Here is an 18,943-nt window from a genome sequence, read left to right as displayed (position 1 = left end):
CTATATGTATTCAGTACTTAAAGTGTTGTTTAAATTCAGATATGCTGTAATTGTTAAGCATTGAGCTGCCTTTGTATGTGTGTTTGCACAAAAGATTTATATTGCTTAGCTGGTTAAAAGATTTCATGTGGGATAAAAGAAATGTTTTCTGTACACTATTAAAATTTAAAATATCTCTGTTTTTATAAATACAGCAGCTAGACACTCTTGTTCTTCCTGGTGTTCTCTTCTTACTAACATTGCTGTTTGTAATATGGCATTGTATTAGGTCACTCTGTGAATGCTGGTCATCCCATGTCAAAGCAGCAGCCAGCCAATGAGGAAGCAGGAAGCCACTAGTGACAAGGGATTTGGCCAGAGCTGGGCACTAGTGGCTCATGCCTGTAATCCTAGCTACTAGTGAGGCATTTTGATTCTCAGGCACCCTGGGAAGAAAAGCCAGTGAGACCCTTACTTCAGTCAGTCACAGGAAAAACCAGAAAGAGTGCTGTAGCTCTAGTGGTAGCATGCTAGCCATGAGAAAAGAAGCTCAGAGACAGTGCCCAGGTTCTGAGTTCAAGCCCCAGTACCAGCACACAAAAAAAATGGCATGGTTTCCTGACCCTCTGTGGATTCTGTGCATGATCAATCTGCTATATAGAGTTAATACAAGTTCATGCATTTTTGTGTTATGGTGAGACAACATTATGGAATCCAATTTAGACTGGTTGAATTACAAGTATAATAATCCTTGAATGTGATTAAGCCTATGTAAAACACAACTTTGAATCCATCATTTTAAGACTTAATGTCGTACTGTGGTCCATCCATGCCATTTTCTGGAATTTAAGGTGTTGCATTATCTCGTCAACCATTTGTTTACAAAAAATAAAAAAGCTAAAAAATTTTAAAAATGAAACCTTCAGGTATTGAGTAATACCTATTATTTTGGTATATAACTGATCTTTTTTTTTATTTTTAAATATCTGGTACTAATTTGGGATATAAGGTAAGGCTCTGTTAAGATGTGTTTGGAAACCCTTTAAGCCAGTAGATCTGGAAGTTGTCACATGGTTTAGTGGTTGGGACATTTGAGGTACTGTTTTAGGATCAGAGAAAGGCAGTAACATGCATGGCTTACAGTGGGGTTTCTGTAGCTTTGACTGAGGAGGTGAGTATGAGGTAATATGCAGTTGTCATTGTCATGACATGACAGACTGCTGCTTTGTGGGAATCCAATGTGTAGTGTGACTTTTCAGTTCTATAACATTTGCTAAATGTCGCTGAGGATTTTTTCCCTGTTGCCAATAGCAAACTGCTTTTCTATTAATGGAGAAGTCATGCCTTTTAAGCATTTAAAATATGACAATATTTATAAATGTGTGGTTTGGAGGAACTATTTAAATTCTGTTTCCTATGTTCTTTCTCTTCAGGATAGATTCAACAAGTAATCTGTAGTAATGACTGTGGTGCCTTCAATTTGGGAGTGCAGCAATGATGTTAAAGATTAACTATTTGGTTTTACTAAAGCCAGCACAGAACTTGTTGTTGTGTTTTTTTCCTTCAAATGATAAATAAAATACTTATAGAATTAAAAAAAAACATGGAGCATGGGAACAATATCAATGGATTCAGTCAATGTCAAAGAAAATTATAGCCAGTGACAAAGCAGGATGAATCGGGGTGCAGTCAAGGCTAGAGAAGGATACAAGCAATGATACTCATTCTTACATTTTCTTATCTCCATGAGGCCCTGGGGTGACAAGCAGTATGGCAAAGACACAAGAAACATCAGTGTTCCTGATTTAAACAACAAACGGAACCTTCCATGCAAAAGATGGATGGATGGATGGATGGATGAATGGATGGATGGATGGATGGATGGATGGGCTGATTGTTGGAAGAATGGATGAGTGAGTGTATGAATGGTTGGGTGCATACAGAACACTCACATCTGTTCCTGGAGCTGAAGGTCAAGGAAGCATCCTGTCTCAAGATCACTCACACAGAAATCTGGCTGGGTTGGAGTCAGGGCTCTGACCTTTATTTCCCACAGTTACATCTTGTCAGTGTTGGGGACCTTGGGGATTGAGGAGTGAAGAGGCAGAGACACAGGACACCAGCCACCACAAGAGACTGGGGCACAGCTGAAGAGAGGGACCTAAAAACTGGGAGACAGACGCAGTGGTGGGACTTGGGCCTAAGCCTATCCAGAGATGGGATGACTGTGAAGATAGAGAGATCCTGCAGCCTGGGGTGGGAGAGCACAGGCATGAGCCAGTTCTAGGATACAGGCAAGAATCAAAGAAGACTTCCAAATATCTGGGTGCCCTCCATATTGTCCCATGAGTCTTTGCTGGTAGGGCAAAACACTGCAAGACAGTCTAGCACTTGAGGTCCCACCCTCACCAGAGTCACACACTTTTGACTAAGTGCCATGCTGGGTGCCTCCTTGGCCTCTGTTGGAATCTACGTAGACTGTTGAGCCCAGGTTGCTGCTAGAGCTGTTTTGGTTTCTGGACCTACTAGAGGTGGTGATTATGTAGACCCCCAAATCCCAAAAGCAACATGACCACTGGAACTGATGCCACAGGCTCTGCTGGGAAAAGAAACTGTACAACTAGTATAAGAATGGGAGGTAAAAACAGAGAGAGCAAGGAAAAGCATGATATTATCCAAAAAGGAATGCACTCATAGCTGGGCACTGGTAACTCATGGCTTAATCCTAGCTACTCAGGAGGTTGAGATCTGAGGATCATGGTTCAAAGCCTCCCCCAGGGAATGAAGATCCGAAATTCTTATCTCCAGTTAACCACCAGCACCCAGGTGAGGCACTGTGGCTCAATATGGTAGAGCTATTTTCATAAATACTAGAAGTTTCCCCCAAAGTGAAACTCCAGACCAGTCACAATCCGTGCTGACGATTGTTAGGATATTAAAAAGAAACAAGGAACAATGCCACTCAAACTACTTCATTAAATCAAAATAGGAGAAACACAAATATTTGATACCAGATGGGACGAGGGTCAGCAGTGGTGGCATTGATCAGAACTCCCTGTGTTCATATACTGCTTTGCTGAATGACAACTTCGTACAACTACTGAAGGGAACAAAATGAAATTAAGATGAACTAAAACAAATGGGCACAAATCAATAGTAGAGTATCTAAAATGACAAGGTTTGAGATCAAACCCTAACTTTAAGTGCACCCTAAAAAACATTTTTCAACGATTACAGAAGTAACATGATAGTATAAAAAATATGCAAAAAGCCTTTGACAAAAATCAACATCAGGGTCAGGGGTTTGGCCTAATGGTAGAGTGCTTGCCTAGCATTTACGAAGACCCAGGTTCGATTCCTTAGTACCACATACCAAGAAAAAGCCAGAAACTGTGCTGTGGCTCAAGCTGTAGCCTTGAGAAAGCCTAAGGACAGTGCTCAGGCCCTGAGGTAAAGCCCCAGGGCTGGCAAAAAAAAATGTTTGGGCTAGGAGCATAGCCTAGTGGTAGTGGTCAAAAAAAAAAATTCAACATCAGCTGGGTGCCAGTGGCTCACGCCTGTCATCCCAGCTATTCAGGAAGCTAAAATCTGAAAATCATGGTTCAAAGCCAACACATGCACAAAAATCCATCAGACTCTTTATTTCCAATGAACCACCAGAAAACCAGAAGGAGTACTGTGGCTCAAATGGTAAAGCACTAACTAGCCTTTTAAGCTGAAGAGCCCAGGAATAGCACACAAGCCCAGAGTTCAAGCTCCATGACCAACCTCCCCCCACAAAAAGAAATAAACATCACTTTGTAATACAAGCAGATCCCATCATCATGAGGACTCTGTGTGATACATGTTCAATTCACTCTGTTCTAAATGGGGAAAAGAGAAAGCAATGGGCATAAGGAAGGACAAGTCCAAGGAAATGTCACTGTCCACAATCTGATGCTATTAGTGCTTGGATTCTAACCAGACCATGACAAAGAAAGCAAAGGAATCAGAATAGGCCTGAAGAAGAAAAATTCCCATTTGTAAATTCTATGAACCTGTATAGAAAAGATTAAAACCTCCAGTTGAACAACCCATATGTCTTACATCATCACTGATGGCAAAGCAAAGAAAATGTGATAAACTCAGACACGGCTAGATCTGTTCTGTGCACAAAGAACGAATTCTGAGTGGCAATGACTGCACCAATCCCACTGAAACTGCTTACCAGGCTACCATGGGAAATCTAGAAAGCATAATATTCAGCCAGGTGCCAATGGCTCACACCTGTTGTGAGGCTAAGATCTGAGGACTGAGGAGAGAAGCCAGCCTGGGCAGATTTACATACAACAAACCATTAAACAGAATTTAAAAATGAACAATTAATTAAAGAATTTTTTAAAAGGTGTTGCTCAAGTGGTAGAGTGTGACAGCCTTCACCACAAAACTGAGAGACTGAGCTCAAATTCTGAATTGAAACCCCAGGATGGGTACACACATGCGCGCGCGCACACATACACACAGGTTATGTCAATCTCATGTCTCTTTAAAGTAGGCACCTTCAGATGATGAGTTAACACAGCACAATAATGATTTTTTTTTCTATCTTTCTATGGTGGTGGCAATGTTATATTATGAAGGACACATGGCAATCAATGTGTCCCAACTTGGGATGACCGGTCACTGACCATGATGGGGACACTGTGTAGCTCAGTGACAGGCCATGAGTGCTGGGAGCTCAGTACTCCCAGGTGGAGACCACAGTGCTCTCTGCCCTGGGCCTAACATTGCATAAGTCATTTCCCACCAGCAGCAGCAGCAGAAGGAACTTCTAATGAGCTCTCAGTGTCTCCTCTTTACTTTTTGACAGCGCTGGGCCTGGGAACAAAGACCTTCTCCAGGACACGCGCTGTGCACAAGGGAGGACACACCTGGCTGCTCTGGGCCATCATTGTGACAGGAAGTAAACAAGGTTGGTGACAGCAGAGGGGTGACCGCTGGGATCCCCACCCCATCCTCCCTGGTTGATATGGTCACACATGATCAAGGCAGGCCCCAAAGATGCTGTGTGTGTCTGGGTCAAGGGTATAGATGGAAGGATTTTACAACTCTGAGCCCTGGTGGAGAGTGGGTGACAGGAGGAGACCCCAGAACTGCCCGTTCCAGGCTGGGCAGTTTTAGGCTACAGTTTGAAAATTTATCTCTGTCTCTGTCTCTGTCTCTCTCTCTCTCTATATATATATATCTGTCTATCTCTCTGTCTCTGTCTCTCTGTGTGTCTGTTTCTCTGTGCGACTCTCTCTCTCTCTCTCTCTCTCTCTCTCTCTCTCTCTCTCTCTCTCTCTCTCTCTCTCTCTCTCTCTCTTTTAGTGGTAGGCCTACGGACTGGAGTCAGAGTCTCTGTGCTAGGTCTGAACTCTACTTACTCAAGACTAGACTAGCTTTCTACCACAGGAGCTACAGCTCTAATCTTGGTGTTTTTCTTTTCATTTTTTGAGGTAAGAGTCTCCAGGATTTTGCTACTCTGGCTAGTCCTGAACCACAGTCCTCAGATCCCCTGAATTGCTAGGACTAGAACTGGGAGTCATCCATTACAGACATCATTTCTCACACTTGTTTTATGGTTCAATATATTCTTTCCTCTTTATCTTGATGCTGCGCTTTTCCTTCTGATATTTACTGCTTTTATTCTTTCACACTGCACAGCTCCGGCTCTGGCAGCACAGTGCTCGGCTCCCTCCAGAGGATCCTGCACCCCTGTCACTTTCCAGAGCTCCACACATATCTGGGGTAAGTTCAGTCTGCTAGGAATACTTGGAATATTTCAAATGTAGTTAAAAGGGCAGTGGCAAAGTCATCTTCTCTCTGTTTTTCTCTCTTTGTGTTTGTCTGTGTGTATCTGTGTGTCTGTGGGTGGGGGGCTGGGTGTGTGTATGTGTGTCTGTATGTGATTTTCTGTGGGTGCCATTCTGGAAACTAAACTCAAGGCCTGGGCATTGTCACTGGATGAACATCTGTGCTCGAGGCTGGTGTTCTCCCACGTGAACGACAGCTCTACTTTCAGCTTTGTGGTGATTCATTGGAGATTGGAGTCTCACAAACGTTTCCTGCCTGAGCTGCCTTTCAACCAGGTTCCTCAGAACTCAGCCTCCTGGGTAGCATGGATTCCAGGTGTGAGACACAAAGTCATACTGTGAAAAGTGATTGCATTTCCTCTGTTGCTACCTCTAAAATTTTCATCTTAGGTTAGCATGCTCTCTTCTACTTTAATTCTGAATACTACTGAACACTTTCCCCTCTTATTAGACACAAGTCAGTGTGTGGTGGCTGTGTTAAACTTGAGCTTGATCCCAAGTGACTGACCTGGCTGTGTTTTGTCCCATCAAGGCTGTCAGCACTCACTGTCCCTGGACTCACTCTGTAAGATCAGAATCCAGATTTTTGTTCCTTTCTGACACTGTTCCCTCAAAGTTCATGTCTGAATGTATTATTTATTTTCCTTTCTGTGGCAGGTATTTCACAGTGCCTCTTCACAGTAGGAATCTTCCCAGCAGATGTCAATCTTTTATATGTATAGAGATATCATTTTTCTGAGGCAGCAATTATTCTATTTCTAAATCACAGCCATGGTGCTGAAAAACATTGTTCTGCCAGCCCAGCTCCACACCTCTGCGGTTTCTGGCAGCAGGGTTGATAATACGGACACAACTGGGATTTCTTTCTCAAGTATCTGCGAGAGGAATAATGGAACTTTATGTTGAGTGGGTGAAAGATAGGATTTAGAAAGCCTCATGTGAAGTTTTATGGCACTTTGGTGAAGACTGTGAACTGCCTTGATCAGATTTATTCATATGATTTCCATCCACATTTCTGTGCTTTTTTTCTCATAATTACTAAAGTCTTTGTTTCAAGCAGTGCACTGCAAAGGTTGATTCTAGGAAACTGAGTACTAAAATTACTGAGTGGGTCATGAAATGAGGAGAACCAGAGCAGACAGCCCTAAGGGAAACACACAGCGCAAGTCAATTCCTGGTGAGCAAGCTACACTTGGCATTCCCCCCTCATACCACTCTTCTGTCCAATAAGAAGGGAAAATATAAAATAGGAAACTTCACTAATATGGACTAGAGGAGATGCTAATTAAAATGAAAAGTTAGCAGACAACAATGGAGAAAATGTGAGCACTAGGTCAAAGAGGGCACATGCTTATAAACTTATCTTCTTAGGAGTCTGACATCACAGGATCATAGTTCAAAGCCAGCCTGGGAAAGAAAGTCCATCAGAAACTTTTCTCTAAGCACCAATAAGTCAGAAGTGGAGTTGTGCTTCAAGCTATAGACAACCAGCTTTCAGCAGAAATGCTCAGGTACAGATCCTAGGCCGCCAGCTCAAACCCCACAAACAAATACAGACATAAACACACCCAAATAAGGGCCCGGGAGTTTGGCCTAGCGGTTAAAGTGCTTGACTAGCATGCACAAAGACCCGGGTTCGATTCCTCGGTATCCCACATACACAACCAAGCCGCAAGTGGCAGAAACGAGACACAACCAAACCGGAAAAGTGGCAGAGACAAGACTGCGACGGCGACAGAGAGCAAAAGAAGCGAGCTGAGCTGAAGTGAACAAAAAGCCCAACCGAGTGGTGGCCGGAGCGAGCAGGACCAGAGCGTGCGGGAGCGAGCCGAGCCAGAGCCAGCGAGGCCGGAGCCAGCGAGGCCGCAGCGAGCAGAGCCAGGAGCAAGCGACAGCTGGCCAGGCCGGAGCGAGCGGGGCCAGAGCGAGCGGGGCCAGCAGCAGGGCCGGGCCGGAGCGAGCGGGGCCAAGAGCAAGCTGGAGCGAGCCGGGCGGAAGCAAGCGGGGCCAGAGCTAGAAAGAGGGCCTAGCCGGGCCGGAGCGAGCAGGGCCGGAGCGAGCAGGGCCAGAGCGAGCGGGGCCAGAAAGAGAAAGGGGCCAAAAAAAAAAAAAAAAATATATATATATATATAAAAACACACCCAAATAAATCTAGAAGGTGATGATGATTACATGAGAATACTATGAACATAATAAGAAAATATTATGAATATTTGTCAACATTAACCAATATTAGAATTCCAGGAATTCAGATTCATACAATTAAATCATTAGTGAGGCTTAACAGATCCTGAGGAGAGCAATGTATACAGCTCTGAGTGATCAGAAGTATTGGGCTGTTTCTCTATCCCAGGAAACAAGGAGAATCAGACTTTGCAGACACAATGAGGGCCAAACAACACTTTCTGCCAAGGGTTGAGAATGCTCTTTTAGAATTCTCAGGAAAACCTAGGACGTTTCTTTAATTCAGTGTGAGTTTACTTAGGAACTAAGCATTATATGTGACAGGAGAGAAACCCATGAACAGTAATGAGGAGAGAAGGGAATGATAGAGGGGGGAAAATCCCTCAAAATCACTACTAATATTCCGGAGCTATTTCCCTTTCTAGAGTCTCGGTTTGCCTTTACAAATGCCCTATGTAGGGGTTGTACACGGATGTGCTATTTTAGTGTAAACAGTGTACAAACTGTAGATTTCACAGAGAGCAGTCACATGGGTGAAAGGGCCCACTGGGATTGATGTGTCTCCCACTGGCTGCCCTGAGAAGGGCCCCAGGAACACAGCAAGTGGCAGGCAGTGACCCTCCTTCCTAACACGCCAGCCCAGTGTTGTATAGGAATCCTCCCCCATTGCTAACATGTGTCTCCCCAGGTCCTCTCCAGTTCCCAGAACACAGCTGCAAAGGTCAAAACAAACTCGTGTCCAAAAGACTGAGGATTGGGACATTTCACCGTTTCCAAATGACTGAACTTTCAAGTGGAATATTCTACCTAGACTCTCTGTAGAAGAACTGTGTAGACCAGGAGCCAGTGTATAACAACTGTATCTCAGCTACTCAAGGAGGGGAGATGTGAATATCAAAGTTCAAAGCCAGCAAAGAACTTGAGACTCTGATCTACAGTGATCCAGCCAAAAGCCAGAAGGGAAGCAGTGGCTAAACTGATAGAACACCAGCTTTGAGTTAAAAAACCTCAAGGATAGGGTACAGGCACTGAGTCCATGACCAAGGACAGAAATCTACAACTAAAAGTATTTTTCTAATATCATTTCTCTCAGCCTTCCTGGAAGCCTGGCTTATCTTATGAAGAAATGCACCATGGTGGTGCTGCCTACCTGCAGGGCTCATGTGGTGGTTTAGTGTTTTCCCATCCTTGTAGGATGACGGCACCACTGCTGTGATTCCTAGCAACTCACAACCAAAAACACCCAAGCACACTTACACACTCATCCACAATCACATGTAAAATACACTCACATCTACACATACTTCTACACTCACACTCACACACACACACACACACACACACAATGACAGCCACCCCTGGGGACTCTGTGTTCAGGTTCTTCCTTGTGTCTAAGGTGTGTCTGGGGGTCCTGGGGAACTCTGTCCTCTTCCTCCTGTACACATACAGCTCCCTGTGCAGGCCCCAGCTCCGGAAGCCCATCGACATAATCTTCATGCACCTGACCCTGGTCAACGCCTTGACCCTCATGTTTCAGTCCATGCCCTACATGATTTCCTCGTATGGAGTCCCGTGTTTCTGGGACGACACCACGTGTAAGGCAGTGTTGTACCTGTTCAGGGTCACACGGGGACTGTCCATCTGCACCACCACCTTCCTGAGTGCCTTCCAGGCCCTCACCATCAGCCCTGCCCTCTCCCGGTGGGCCTGGCTGAAAAGTCGATCCACAGCCTGTATCCTCCTCTCACTGCTCTGCTTCTGGACCTTGAATTCCATCATCTATTTCCACATCATCAACACTGTGGAATCCAATTGCAATTCCACTGTCCCAAGCCAGGGATTTTCTCATCCTTACTGTCAAACAAACTTTGGAAAACAATACTCACAGTCATTTGTTCCTTCCATTGTGACTCGAGATGGTCTGTTCTTGGTGCTCATGCTCTCCACCAGCCTCTATATGGTGACTCTGCTCTACCGCCACCGCAGGAGAGCCAGGCACCTCCACAGTCCCAGCCTCGCCTCCCAGCTGGCGCCTGAGAGCAGAGCCACACACACCATCCTGCTGCTGGTCAGCTGCTTTGTGTTCTTCTATTGCACCAACAACATCGTTACCGTGTATTCCTTGTACACACCCGAGAAACTGAGCAAATCCAAGGCTGTGACTGTGATGCTGTCTTCTGGTTACCCTACCCTCTGCCCGTTCTTGCTCTTGAAAAATAATAGAATGGTTGCACGAGGGATCACTTTTCTTTCACTAAGAATTACACAAGGCAAACGAGTGTGATGATCATAGTGGGAATCCACTCCGTTCTCTCTTCCTTGGTATGCGTAGGATGGTAGAAAAGCCACAGAGGCAGGGACATATGCCTGTAACACTAGAACTCTGGGAGCTGAGATGTACGGATCACAGTTCAAAGTGATCTCTGGCTGGAAAGCCCCTGCCAATCTTATCTCCACTCTACAATGCAAAAGCTGGAAATTGAGCTATGTCTTATAAGAAAAAAAATTAATTAAGTCCCCTTCCCCTCAGTCTAACCAAGCTGTTCTTAGCTTCTGTATATATGCTTTGCTAAGAAAATTATATTATTAGATCACTTACCCCACTCTCTCCCCTTGGTAAATAGGTAGTAGCCTCACAAGCTAATCAATAAGCTCACATCCTGCTGACCGGTCTCCGCAGCTAGCCATCCTACCTCACAAACTACATGTGCTAACTCAGATAAGGGTCGCTTCCCCATCCAAGGGCCAGAGGGATACAACTCAGCACATACTTCCCGCTGGGCCCTGTCTGAGCAATTATTGGTCAAAATGTATAATTTGTTTCACAAGGATTGGCTGCCTGAGTGCAGACCTTGCTGTAATGCTTTAAACATATTGGCTGTAAAAGTGCGGGCTCTGCTATAACGGACTGTAGGACTATATAAAAAGTCACTCCCGAGACAGATCGGGGCTCTCAGCCACTGACCCGAACCTCACGGATCTCGAGGTCACGTGTACCTGAGAAGCCCGAGCCCAGACACTGACCCGAACCTTGCGGATCTCGTGGTCAACTGGACTTGGGAGCCCGAGCATATGCCCGAATAAAATCCTCTTGCCTGTTGCATCCAGTGGTCCGTGTGTGCGTCCTTGGGTGCGGGTCTCCGCGGGTCTTTCAGTCTGAAGTGAAAAAGCAGAAGGGACAATGTCTAGGCCCTGAGGTCAAGCCCCAGGACTGCACAGACAGACAGACAGACAGACAGAGCAAAAAAGGAAGGAAGGAGACAAAGAAGGGGAGGGCAGGCATGGAGGGGGGAGGGCAGGCACATTCCTGCTGGACTTCTGAGCGTCCTCGTTTTCACCTAAAATACACGGCGGTGCTGTGAACCAATGCGCTCTCCCTCTGCTCACCCCCGAGGTTCCCCGCTGGGTTCCCCACCTCCTGCATGGACCGTGCTGGAGGTGGGGCCTGCAGCTGTCCGCCCCGCGGGCCTGGCTGGGCTCCGCCGGGGCCTGTGCTGGGGTCCGGGCGGCGCCTCCTCCGGGGCCGGAGCGGAGGCGCTCAGCGCAGGGTGGGCGCGCGGGGCTGCAGGGCCGAGGGGGGCCGGGAGGCAGGGGCGCCGAGGCGAGCCGGGAGCCGGGGCTCAGGGGTGAAGGGAGCCCAGGGCGGCCGCGTGCGGACAAGATGGCGCCGGCCTGCTCAGGCCCCGCCGCGTGCGCCGCTCCGCTTCCCCTCCGGAGCCGGCGGGGCTCCGACCCGGGCCCGGCGACTTCCGGCCCGTACACAGGGAGCCGCCGCCCCGGTGGAGCGCAGGCCGGGACGAGGAGCCGGGGAGCGACCGGGCCGGGCTGGGGGGCTGAGCGGGAGGCGGGGTGGGCTCAGCCCGGCTGGACGGGCACCGCAGGGAGCTCGGCCCTGGCTGGGGCGCAGGCTCAGGACCGAGCTGCAGAGGGGCCTGGCCTGCCGGGCCCCCGGCGGCGGGGGGCGGGGGCCGCCGTCCCAGGGCCGGTGGAAGGCCCGTCCTGGGCGCCCCTCCCCGGGCCGTCCCCAGGCGCCCTGCAGTCAGCTCCCCGCGGCGCTCACCTTGGGGTCGGGTTTGCTGAAGGGCTGAGAGTTCGTCGCGCTCTGTCTCCCACCCCAGCTCTTCCTGTCGCCGATCCCCCGGTGGCCTTCTGGGGTTTTGAACTCTTACTCATTTATGTCTGGTGTACTTGGAGTTGTTTCCTCACTGTGGATTTTCCCTTCTTTCCTCTTCTTCTGGATCCTCAATATGGCCATCTACATCCCAATAATTACAGATTTGAAAGCTAAAAATAATTTCACTCTTGTTGGTTCTGGGTTTTCCGATGCATATTGTCACTGTCTGCCGACTGAAGGCAGTACATCATGGCATTACATCTATGTCTTATTGGCTCGAGATCTCGTGTTTGTAATCCTCATGATCTCCACCAGCCTCCACATGGTGAAACTCCTCTACCAACACCACCAGAGAACTCAGCACCTCCACAGTCCCAGCCTGGCCTCCCAGCCAGCGCCTGAGAACAAGGCCACACACACCATCCTGCTGCTGGTCAGCTGCTTTGTCTTCTTCTATTGTTCCAACAACATCGTGAACTTTTATTACTTTTACACAGCAGTGAAGATCCCCACAGTGCAAATGATGGTTTCTATTTTATCAGCATGCTACCCAATCATTATCCCTTTCTTGCTTCTAAAGAATAATAAAATTTTTTCCAAACGTCCATTCTCCCTTTCATTGATGAGGATTACCAGTGTTCAGAATTCATTCAATGGCTGACTGGACAAGCAAAACTTCTGTTCAAAACAGAAAACATTCTAGTACTATACAAGGAAAGACTGTGTGTGTGTGTGTGTGTGTGTGTGTGTGTGTGTGTGTTTAGTACTTGAATTGATGTTCCAATTCAGATATGCTCTAATTTTAACCATAGAGATACCTTTATTTTTGTGTGTGCCTATGTGTGTTTATCAAATTTATATAATATTCAATTGTATAAAATATGATTGTTTGGATACAATGACTCCATTTTCTGTACACAATTAAAATTTAAAATGTATTTCTGCTTCTGTAAAAAGAGCTGCTATACAGTCCATTTCTTCCTTGCACTGTAATTCTAGTAACAGTGCTGTTTGCTACCCCAAATTGATTAGATCATCCTGTGAATACTAGCCATCCAATGACTATGCAGAATCCACCCAGTGAGGGAGGATGTAGCCAATGATAAATCAGGCTGTAGTCTACAAGAAATCATACAGCCACAGCCTTGCTCCTGTCTGTAATCCTGGCTACCCAGAATCTGAAATGGGAGTTTGCAGTTCTCAGGGTCAGTTACGTTGAGAGTCAGTGAGACTTATTTTAATTAATCACACAAAAAGCCTGAAGTAGTGCTGTGGATCAAGTGGCAGAGCACTAGCCTTGAAGAAAGGGAGATAAGGAACAACCACCAGGTCCAGACTTCAGGATCCAGGACTGTACAATTAAAAGACAAAACACAAGAAAGAAACCAATAAAATGTCAAGATACAAGCCAGGCACCAGTGGTTCATAGTGCAATCCTAGCTACCAAGGAGGCTGTGATAGGAGGATGGACATTCAGAGCCACTTCAGACAGGAAAGTCCCTGAGACTCTTATTTCCTCCAGTGAACCACCAGAAAACCAGAAGTGGCACTGTGGCTCAAGAGGGAGAGCACTAACCTTGAGCTAAAGAGCTCAGGAACAACAGCACCTAGGCCCAGAGATCAAGACCCACAACCCACCAATGATAGTTAATGTAAGGTTTCCCAAAAGGATGCTCCACAGGGTTCTGGAGAAGAGTGTTTATTGTGTGAGGAAAGAGCACACCTCCTGCCGCCCAAGATGGAGTCCGGCGAGCAAGAGAGCTTCTGGGCATAGCAACAGCAGAAGTGGATGTAATCTCAGAGGATGGGGAAATACCTCAGACTGGGGGATCTCCCACAGCCCATAGGCATGTGAGTTGGCAGAACAACAGGTGCTGGGCAGGGATTTCCAGGGTTCAGGAGGATAGAGCCAAGGGAAGAAGTCATTTCTTCAAGGTGGTCAAAAACTTAGGTGTATGGCCATGGACAAACTAGGATACATAGGATAAGCAAGGAGCTTGCAAGCAGTGGCAAAGGATTCAGTCACTGACACAGAAATATATAACCATCCCAACACAGGATGGAGTCAGTGACAGAGAAAGGTGGAAGTAATGGTCCATGTTCTTACAATTTTTGGAGATCTACTCTATAACAAGAAGTATAGCAAAGACGTAATGCAGATCAGTGTTCCTGATTCAGACAGCAAACTGCCCCTTCCAGCATGGTGCAGGCCTGCTGGGGTCCAGCTGTCTCCACTGGACTTTCTGTACAATGTCGTGAACACAATGCTCCTGCCTAGCCCTGAGGTCAATGGGCATTGCTTATTTCATCCTGGTTAACTTTTTTGATCAGAAACAACTACTCGATCCCAGTGCCTGATGCTTTTGTTCCTTGCCTTATTCTCTACAAGCCCCCAAGCCAGCTTCTGGATATGGTAAGAAGTCTATTTTCTCTGTTGTCTTTCCTGTGTTTTAGCCTTTACACCCTGTTGGCTCCTCTGTGAATTTGTTTTTATCCTCTATTCTATTTATGGAATTAAAGTTTAATATTAGTCTGTGTTGAGCCAATTTGCATCTTTGGAGTGAAACAAACTCGATTAGCATTGTGATCTTTCTAATGTACTTTTATATGCACGTCTGAGACTTTGGGATATATGTTCTCTCCAACACATTTCTTTATCCTTCTGTATTTTGCTTGACATTTGATAGTGTCATCATCACTTGTTTGGAAGCAAGGAAATTCGGTTTTTATGAGTTGAGCTCTCGTTAGTTTCTTCTATTTGATGAATATTGTTGAGGAGAATTTCCATTAAAGGTTTGTTTGTTTCTTTGTCTATGTTTTGTTGCTGTGTTCTTTGGGGTGGGGGGGGAATCCTAGTGCTCTCAACAGTTTCTTCTCATTTGTTCAATCGATGGAGGAGTCTTTACATGAAGAGTTTTTGGTTTCTCTGTTTTTGTGCTGGTCCTCAGTCAGAATTGAGGACCACTGGGCTGTCCTTGAGCTGTTTTAGATCAAGGTTAATACTTGACCACTTGAGCCACAGCTGCACTTCTGGGTCATTTGCTGATTGATTGTAGATAAGAACCTCAAGAGTTTTCAGCTTAGGCTGGCTTTGAGAACTGTGATCCTAGATGACACCCTTTTGGGTAGCCAGTGATCAATATCACTGCTGTCATGTTTCTTCCTCATCTGGAATAACATATTTGTAGAGTTCATCCCCTTTGTAGATTGAGGAATACTGGTGCTTGTTTCTTTTCAAAGCCTTGACCATGCTCAATAGTTAATGTGTCTGATCTGGATTATTATTTGGTGGAAGATAATTTTTTTTGCCAATCCTTGGGCTTGAACTGAGGGCCTGAACTCTCCCTGAGCTTCTTTTGACTCAAGGTTAATGCTCTACCACTTGATTCATAGCACCACTTCCAGCTTTTTCTGTTTCTGTGGCTCTGAGGAATCAAACCCAGGGCTACAAACATGCAAGACAAGTACTCTATTGCTATACCACAGTCCTAGAGCTCAGACAATTTTTTATTTTATGCTATCATTAAATAAAGCTGGGCAACAGAGGCTCATGTCTATAAACAAAGCTACTGAGGAGGCTGAGATCTGAGGACTACAGGTCAAAGCAAGCCCTGTCAGGAAAATCCAAGAGACTCTTAGCTCCAATTAATCACCAAAACTCCAGAAGTTGTGCTGTGGCCTTGAGCTGAAGAGCTCAGGGACAGCAACCACCCGTTAGGTTCAATCCCCACTACCAACAATTAAAAAACAGAAAACTGATAAGAAATGAACATATATTTGAATTTTTATTATTTAGTTTATATCACAGGAGTTACTGTTTCATATGTCAGATATTGAGTACCGTTCTTTTTTTATGGCACTCGTGGGGCTTGAACTCAGGGCCTGAACATTGTCCTTGGGTTTTCACAAGGCTGTAGCTATGCCACTTGAGCTACAGCCCCACTTCTGGCCTTTTCTGTACATGTGCTACTAAGGAATGAACCTTGGCCTTTGTGCATGCTAGGCAAGAACTCTACCACTATACCAGACTCAAAGCCCAGGAGTACTTCTTTTTGGACAATGTTTCTCCTTTGCACACTGTTCTTGGGATTTCTCCCTCTTCCCCCCGCCTCTCTCTCTCTCACTCTCTCTCTCCAGTTATGAGGCTTGAATCAGGACCGGAGCACTGTTCTTGGACACATTTTGCTCAAGGCTAGTGCTCTGTCACTTGAGCTACAGCATCACTTCCAGCTCTTTCTGTGTATATGGTACCGAGGAACTGAACCCCAGTCTTTTTGCATGCTAGGCAAGCACTCTACCACTAAGTGTCTATTGAGCCCCACTGCTACCTTTTCTCATCCTTGTTCTCTATTTAGGGGAGACTGTTACTACTACTGCACAACAACAACAACCACTCCTCACAGATGGCTCATATCCTCTGTATTCATATATGGGAAATTGGATTATGTGTTCAAAGTATTTTGAAGTTGGGCAGTAGTGGTTCATTCTGTTTATTTCATGGTAAAAGGGTTTGCTTTTAGGGGTTTGTTTTTTAACTGACCAAGTGGTTCCATCCTGAAGAGGCAAAATAAGGTAATTTTGCCACTGGAATTCCAGAGAACGTACTTGGCCATTTTCCTTTTTTAAAAAATGGGAGCATGCTCTAAAGCTTGTACACAAGTGTCTGTGTCTCTCTGTGTAAAGTATGTAAAGATTGTCACCATGTGATATGATCTTTCACCTGAATGACCCAATCAATTCCACTCCCAAACTCTTAGATGTAATAAACCACTATTGTAAAGTGGCAGGATACAAAATCAAACTTCAAAAGTCGGTAGCCTTTCTGTATGCCAACAATGCACAAATAAGAGAAACCAACAAAATGATCCAATTTGCAATATCCCTACACTCAATAAAATATTTAGGAATTAATCTAACCAAGGATGTAAAGGAATTATTTAATGAAAACTATGAAAGCCTAAAGAAAGAAATCAAAGAGGATACTAGGAAATGGAGAGACATCCCATGCTCATGGATAGGGAGAATCAACAAGAGCGATGATGGGATACTCAGGTACTCCAGGTTATCGACATGAATTTGGAGGTATAAATATATCCATATACACTATATAGCCAATAAGAGGATATATATTCTAAACATGTACATTGATATACTACATACATTGATGTGTATCTATGACATTCAAAGGTTCAGCTTTAATTATGTTTTTAAATTTATGTGTCAGTGATTGCATATACAGATGCTTTCTCATGAATATTGTTTGTAGAATATGACACTTGACATATGATATAAAAACTCAGTGTTAATTTTAAAAAGCCTTAAAAACAAATAAATAAAATCCAAAATACTTCACAAAACACTGTCATCATGGATTCAAAATTACTTGCTATACCTTGTGTTAACTACCACCTGTTCCCAGTCAGAAAAAAATAGGGGAAAAGTTTTCTATTCAATCTGCCAAAAATCACCAAATTTGGGTGCAAGCAAATGTGTCTACTAGTTAATCTTTCTGTGTAATTTCAGCTGGTCTCAGTGGAAGTTAGCATTTGCACAATGGCCTAAAATGCAATATTAAATTCCAATGTCATTTTGCAATTAGAGGCATTAAAAGAAAAAATGTTATGTGCATGTGTTAATCTCGTTTGTATCAGTAAAAGCAACCAAGAAAATACTGCAAGATTCCAAACATTTTCAATCAGTCTGGGCAGGAATTTCAAGCAACCCCGCAGGATATGCCAAAGTCGATCCAAGAGACACAGCCTGGCCCAGATCCTGGCCATATCTAACAGCCCGGAAGACGTCCTCACTGCTTCCTGCCTAGAGCATCCTCACTGCCTCCACTCTGGTAAAAAAACACTGGACTCCTGCTCAGCTCCATCACATGCAGCTGAGGACCTCATGCAACTTGACTCCATCACAGGTGCAGGCCAAGAAAGCCTCTGGTGAACTTTGGTTAAAGTAACTTGGTGAACTTAGGCAGAAATTTGGTTTTCCAGGCAGCCAAGCAGGGAATGAAACAACAAGGAAGCTGAGCCAGGATGGCTAGTTTTTACAGGGAACTTTAGGGCTCTCTTGGACCTTCCTGCATCTGACTCTCAAGGACACAAGTAGAAGAGCTGTCAGTGGGAATGGAGGCAGTCAATTGATAAATGATCTCTGGTCTGGAGGTCATCAGAGAGAGAGACAGAGAAAAAGAATGGGGAAGGGGAGTTGGAGCATGCAAAAATCTAAAAAAGTTCACTTTTGAGAAGAGATGGCTGGGAGGCTTATGATGAAGCAGGACTTGGAGAGCCGGACAGGAAGGAGAGTGTGTGTGGTGACAGGGAGACAGATTGAGCTGCTGCAAAATAAGGAAAATTACACTGGGCATGGTGGCTCGGGAAAACTACACAGAAGGCAGAGATCTGATGATCCAGGCTCAAAGACAACCCAGGCGCTAAAGTCTATGAGACTCTCATATCTAATTATCCACTAAAAAACTGGAAGTGGTGCTTTGGCTAAAGGGGGAGGGCAGTAGGCTTGAGCTTAAGAGCTCAGGGACAGTGCTCAGGCCAAGTTCAAGACCAAGGACTAGCCAAAAAGAAGAAAGAGAGGGAAAATTACCTTACAGCAGAGAAGGGCTTGACAGGATGAACAGGAGCATCAGGGGATTCTCTAGAGTGGAAGGAACTAAGGACATGGGTGTTGAGGACTTATTGTTTAAAATAGTAAGAGTAGAAGCAGGTCCTGCAGTGGACTCAGGCGATGCACAGGGTGCTGGAAGTGTGACGAGTGACAAGTCTCAAGAGGGTCAGGAGGAGGGCAGGAAGCAAGGAGACTGTGGAGGAATGCT

The 18,943-nt window shown here is 45.4% G+C and overlaps 2 protein-coding genes across 2 annotated transcripts; both read left to right on the top strand.

Moving 5' to 3' along the window:
• The first annotated feature begins 9,342 nt into the window (after nucleotides 1-9,342).
• LOC150043607 (vomeronasal type-1 receptor 90-like) lies at nucleotides 9,343-11,834 on the top strand. Its single transcript, XM_090321983.1, has 3 exons — nucleotides 9,343-10,177; nucleotides 11,392-11,545; nucleotides 11,678-11,834. Exons 1-3 carry the CDS (start codon nucleotides 9,343-9,345, stop codon nucleotides 11,832-11,834), a joined length of 1,146 nt encoding a protein of 381 aa, XP_090178109.1.
• A 338-nt stretch (nucleotides 11,835-12,172) lies between these two features.
• Nucleotides 12,173-12,836, top strand: LOC150043606 (vomeronasal type-1 receptor 92-like). The gene has a single exon (XM_090321981.1). The coding sequence runs from the start codon at nucleotides 12,173-12,175 to the stop codon at nucleotides 12,770-12,772; it is 600 nt and encodes a 199-aa protein (XP_090178107.1). The 3' UTR covers nucleotides 12,773-12,836.
• Nucleotides 12,837-18,943: the final 6,107 nt, after the last annotated feature.

This window comes from Megascapheus bottae, chromosome 31 (genome assembly GCF_031878675.1).
Source record: "Megascapheus bottae isolate mThoBot1 chromosome 31, mThoBot2.hap1, whole genome shotgun sequence".
Lineage (NCBI taxonomy): Eukaryota > Metazoa > Chordata > Mammalia > Rodentia > Geomyidae > Megascapheus > Megascapheus bottae.
The sequence above is the reverse complement of the archived record's forward strand: the minus strand, read 5'-3'. Positions and strand labels throughout refer to the sequence as shown.

Coding starts and splice junctions, on each gene's coding strand:
- LOC150043607 (XM_090321983.1), top strand. CDS start 9,343: ATGACAGCCACCCCTGGGGACTCTGTGTTCAGGTTCTTCCTTGTGTCT. Junction 10,178..11,391: donor GACTGTGATGCTGTCTTCTG/GTTACCCTACCC, acceptor CTCACCCCCGAG/GTTCCCCGCTGGGTTCCCCA. Junction 11,546..11,677: donor GCGGAGGCGCTCAGCGCAGG/GTGGGCGCGCGG, acceptor CGGCCTGCTCAG/GCCCCGCCGCGTGCGCCGCT.
- LOC150043606 (XM_090321981.1), top strand. CDS start 12,173: ATGTCTGGTGTACTTGGAGTTGTTTCCTCACTGTGGATTTTCCCTTCT.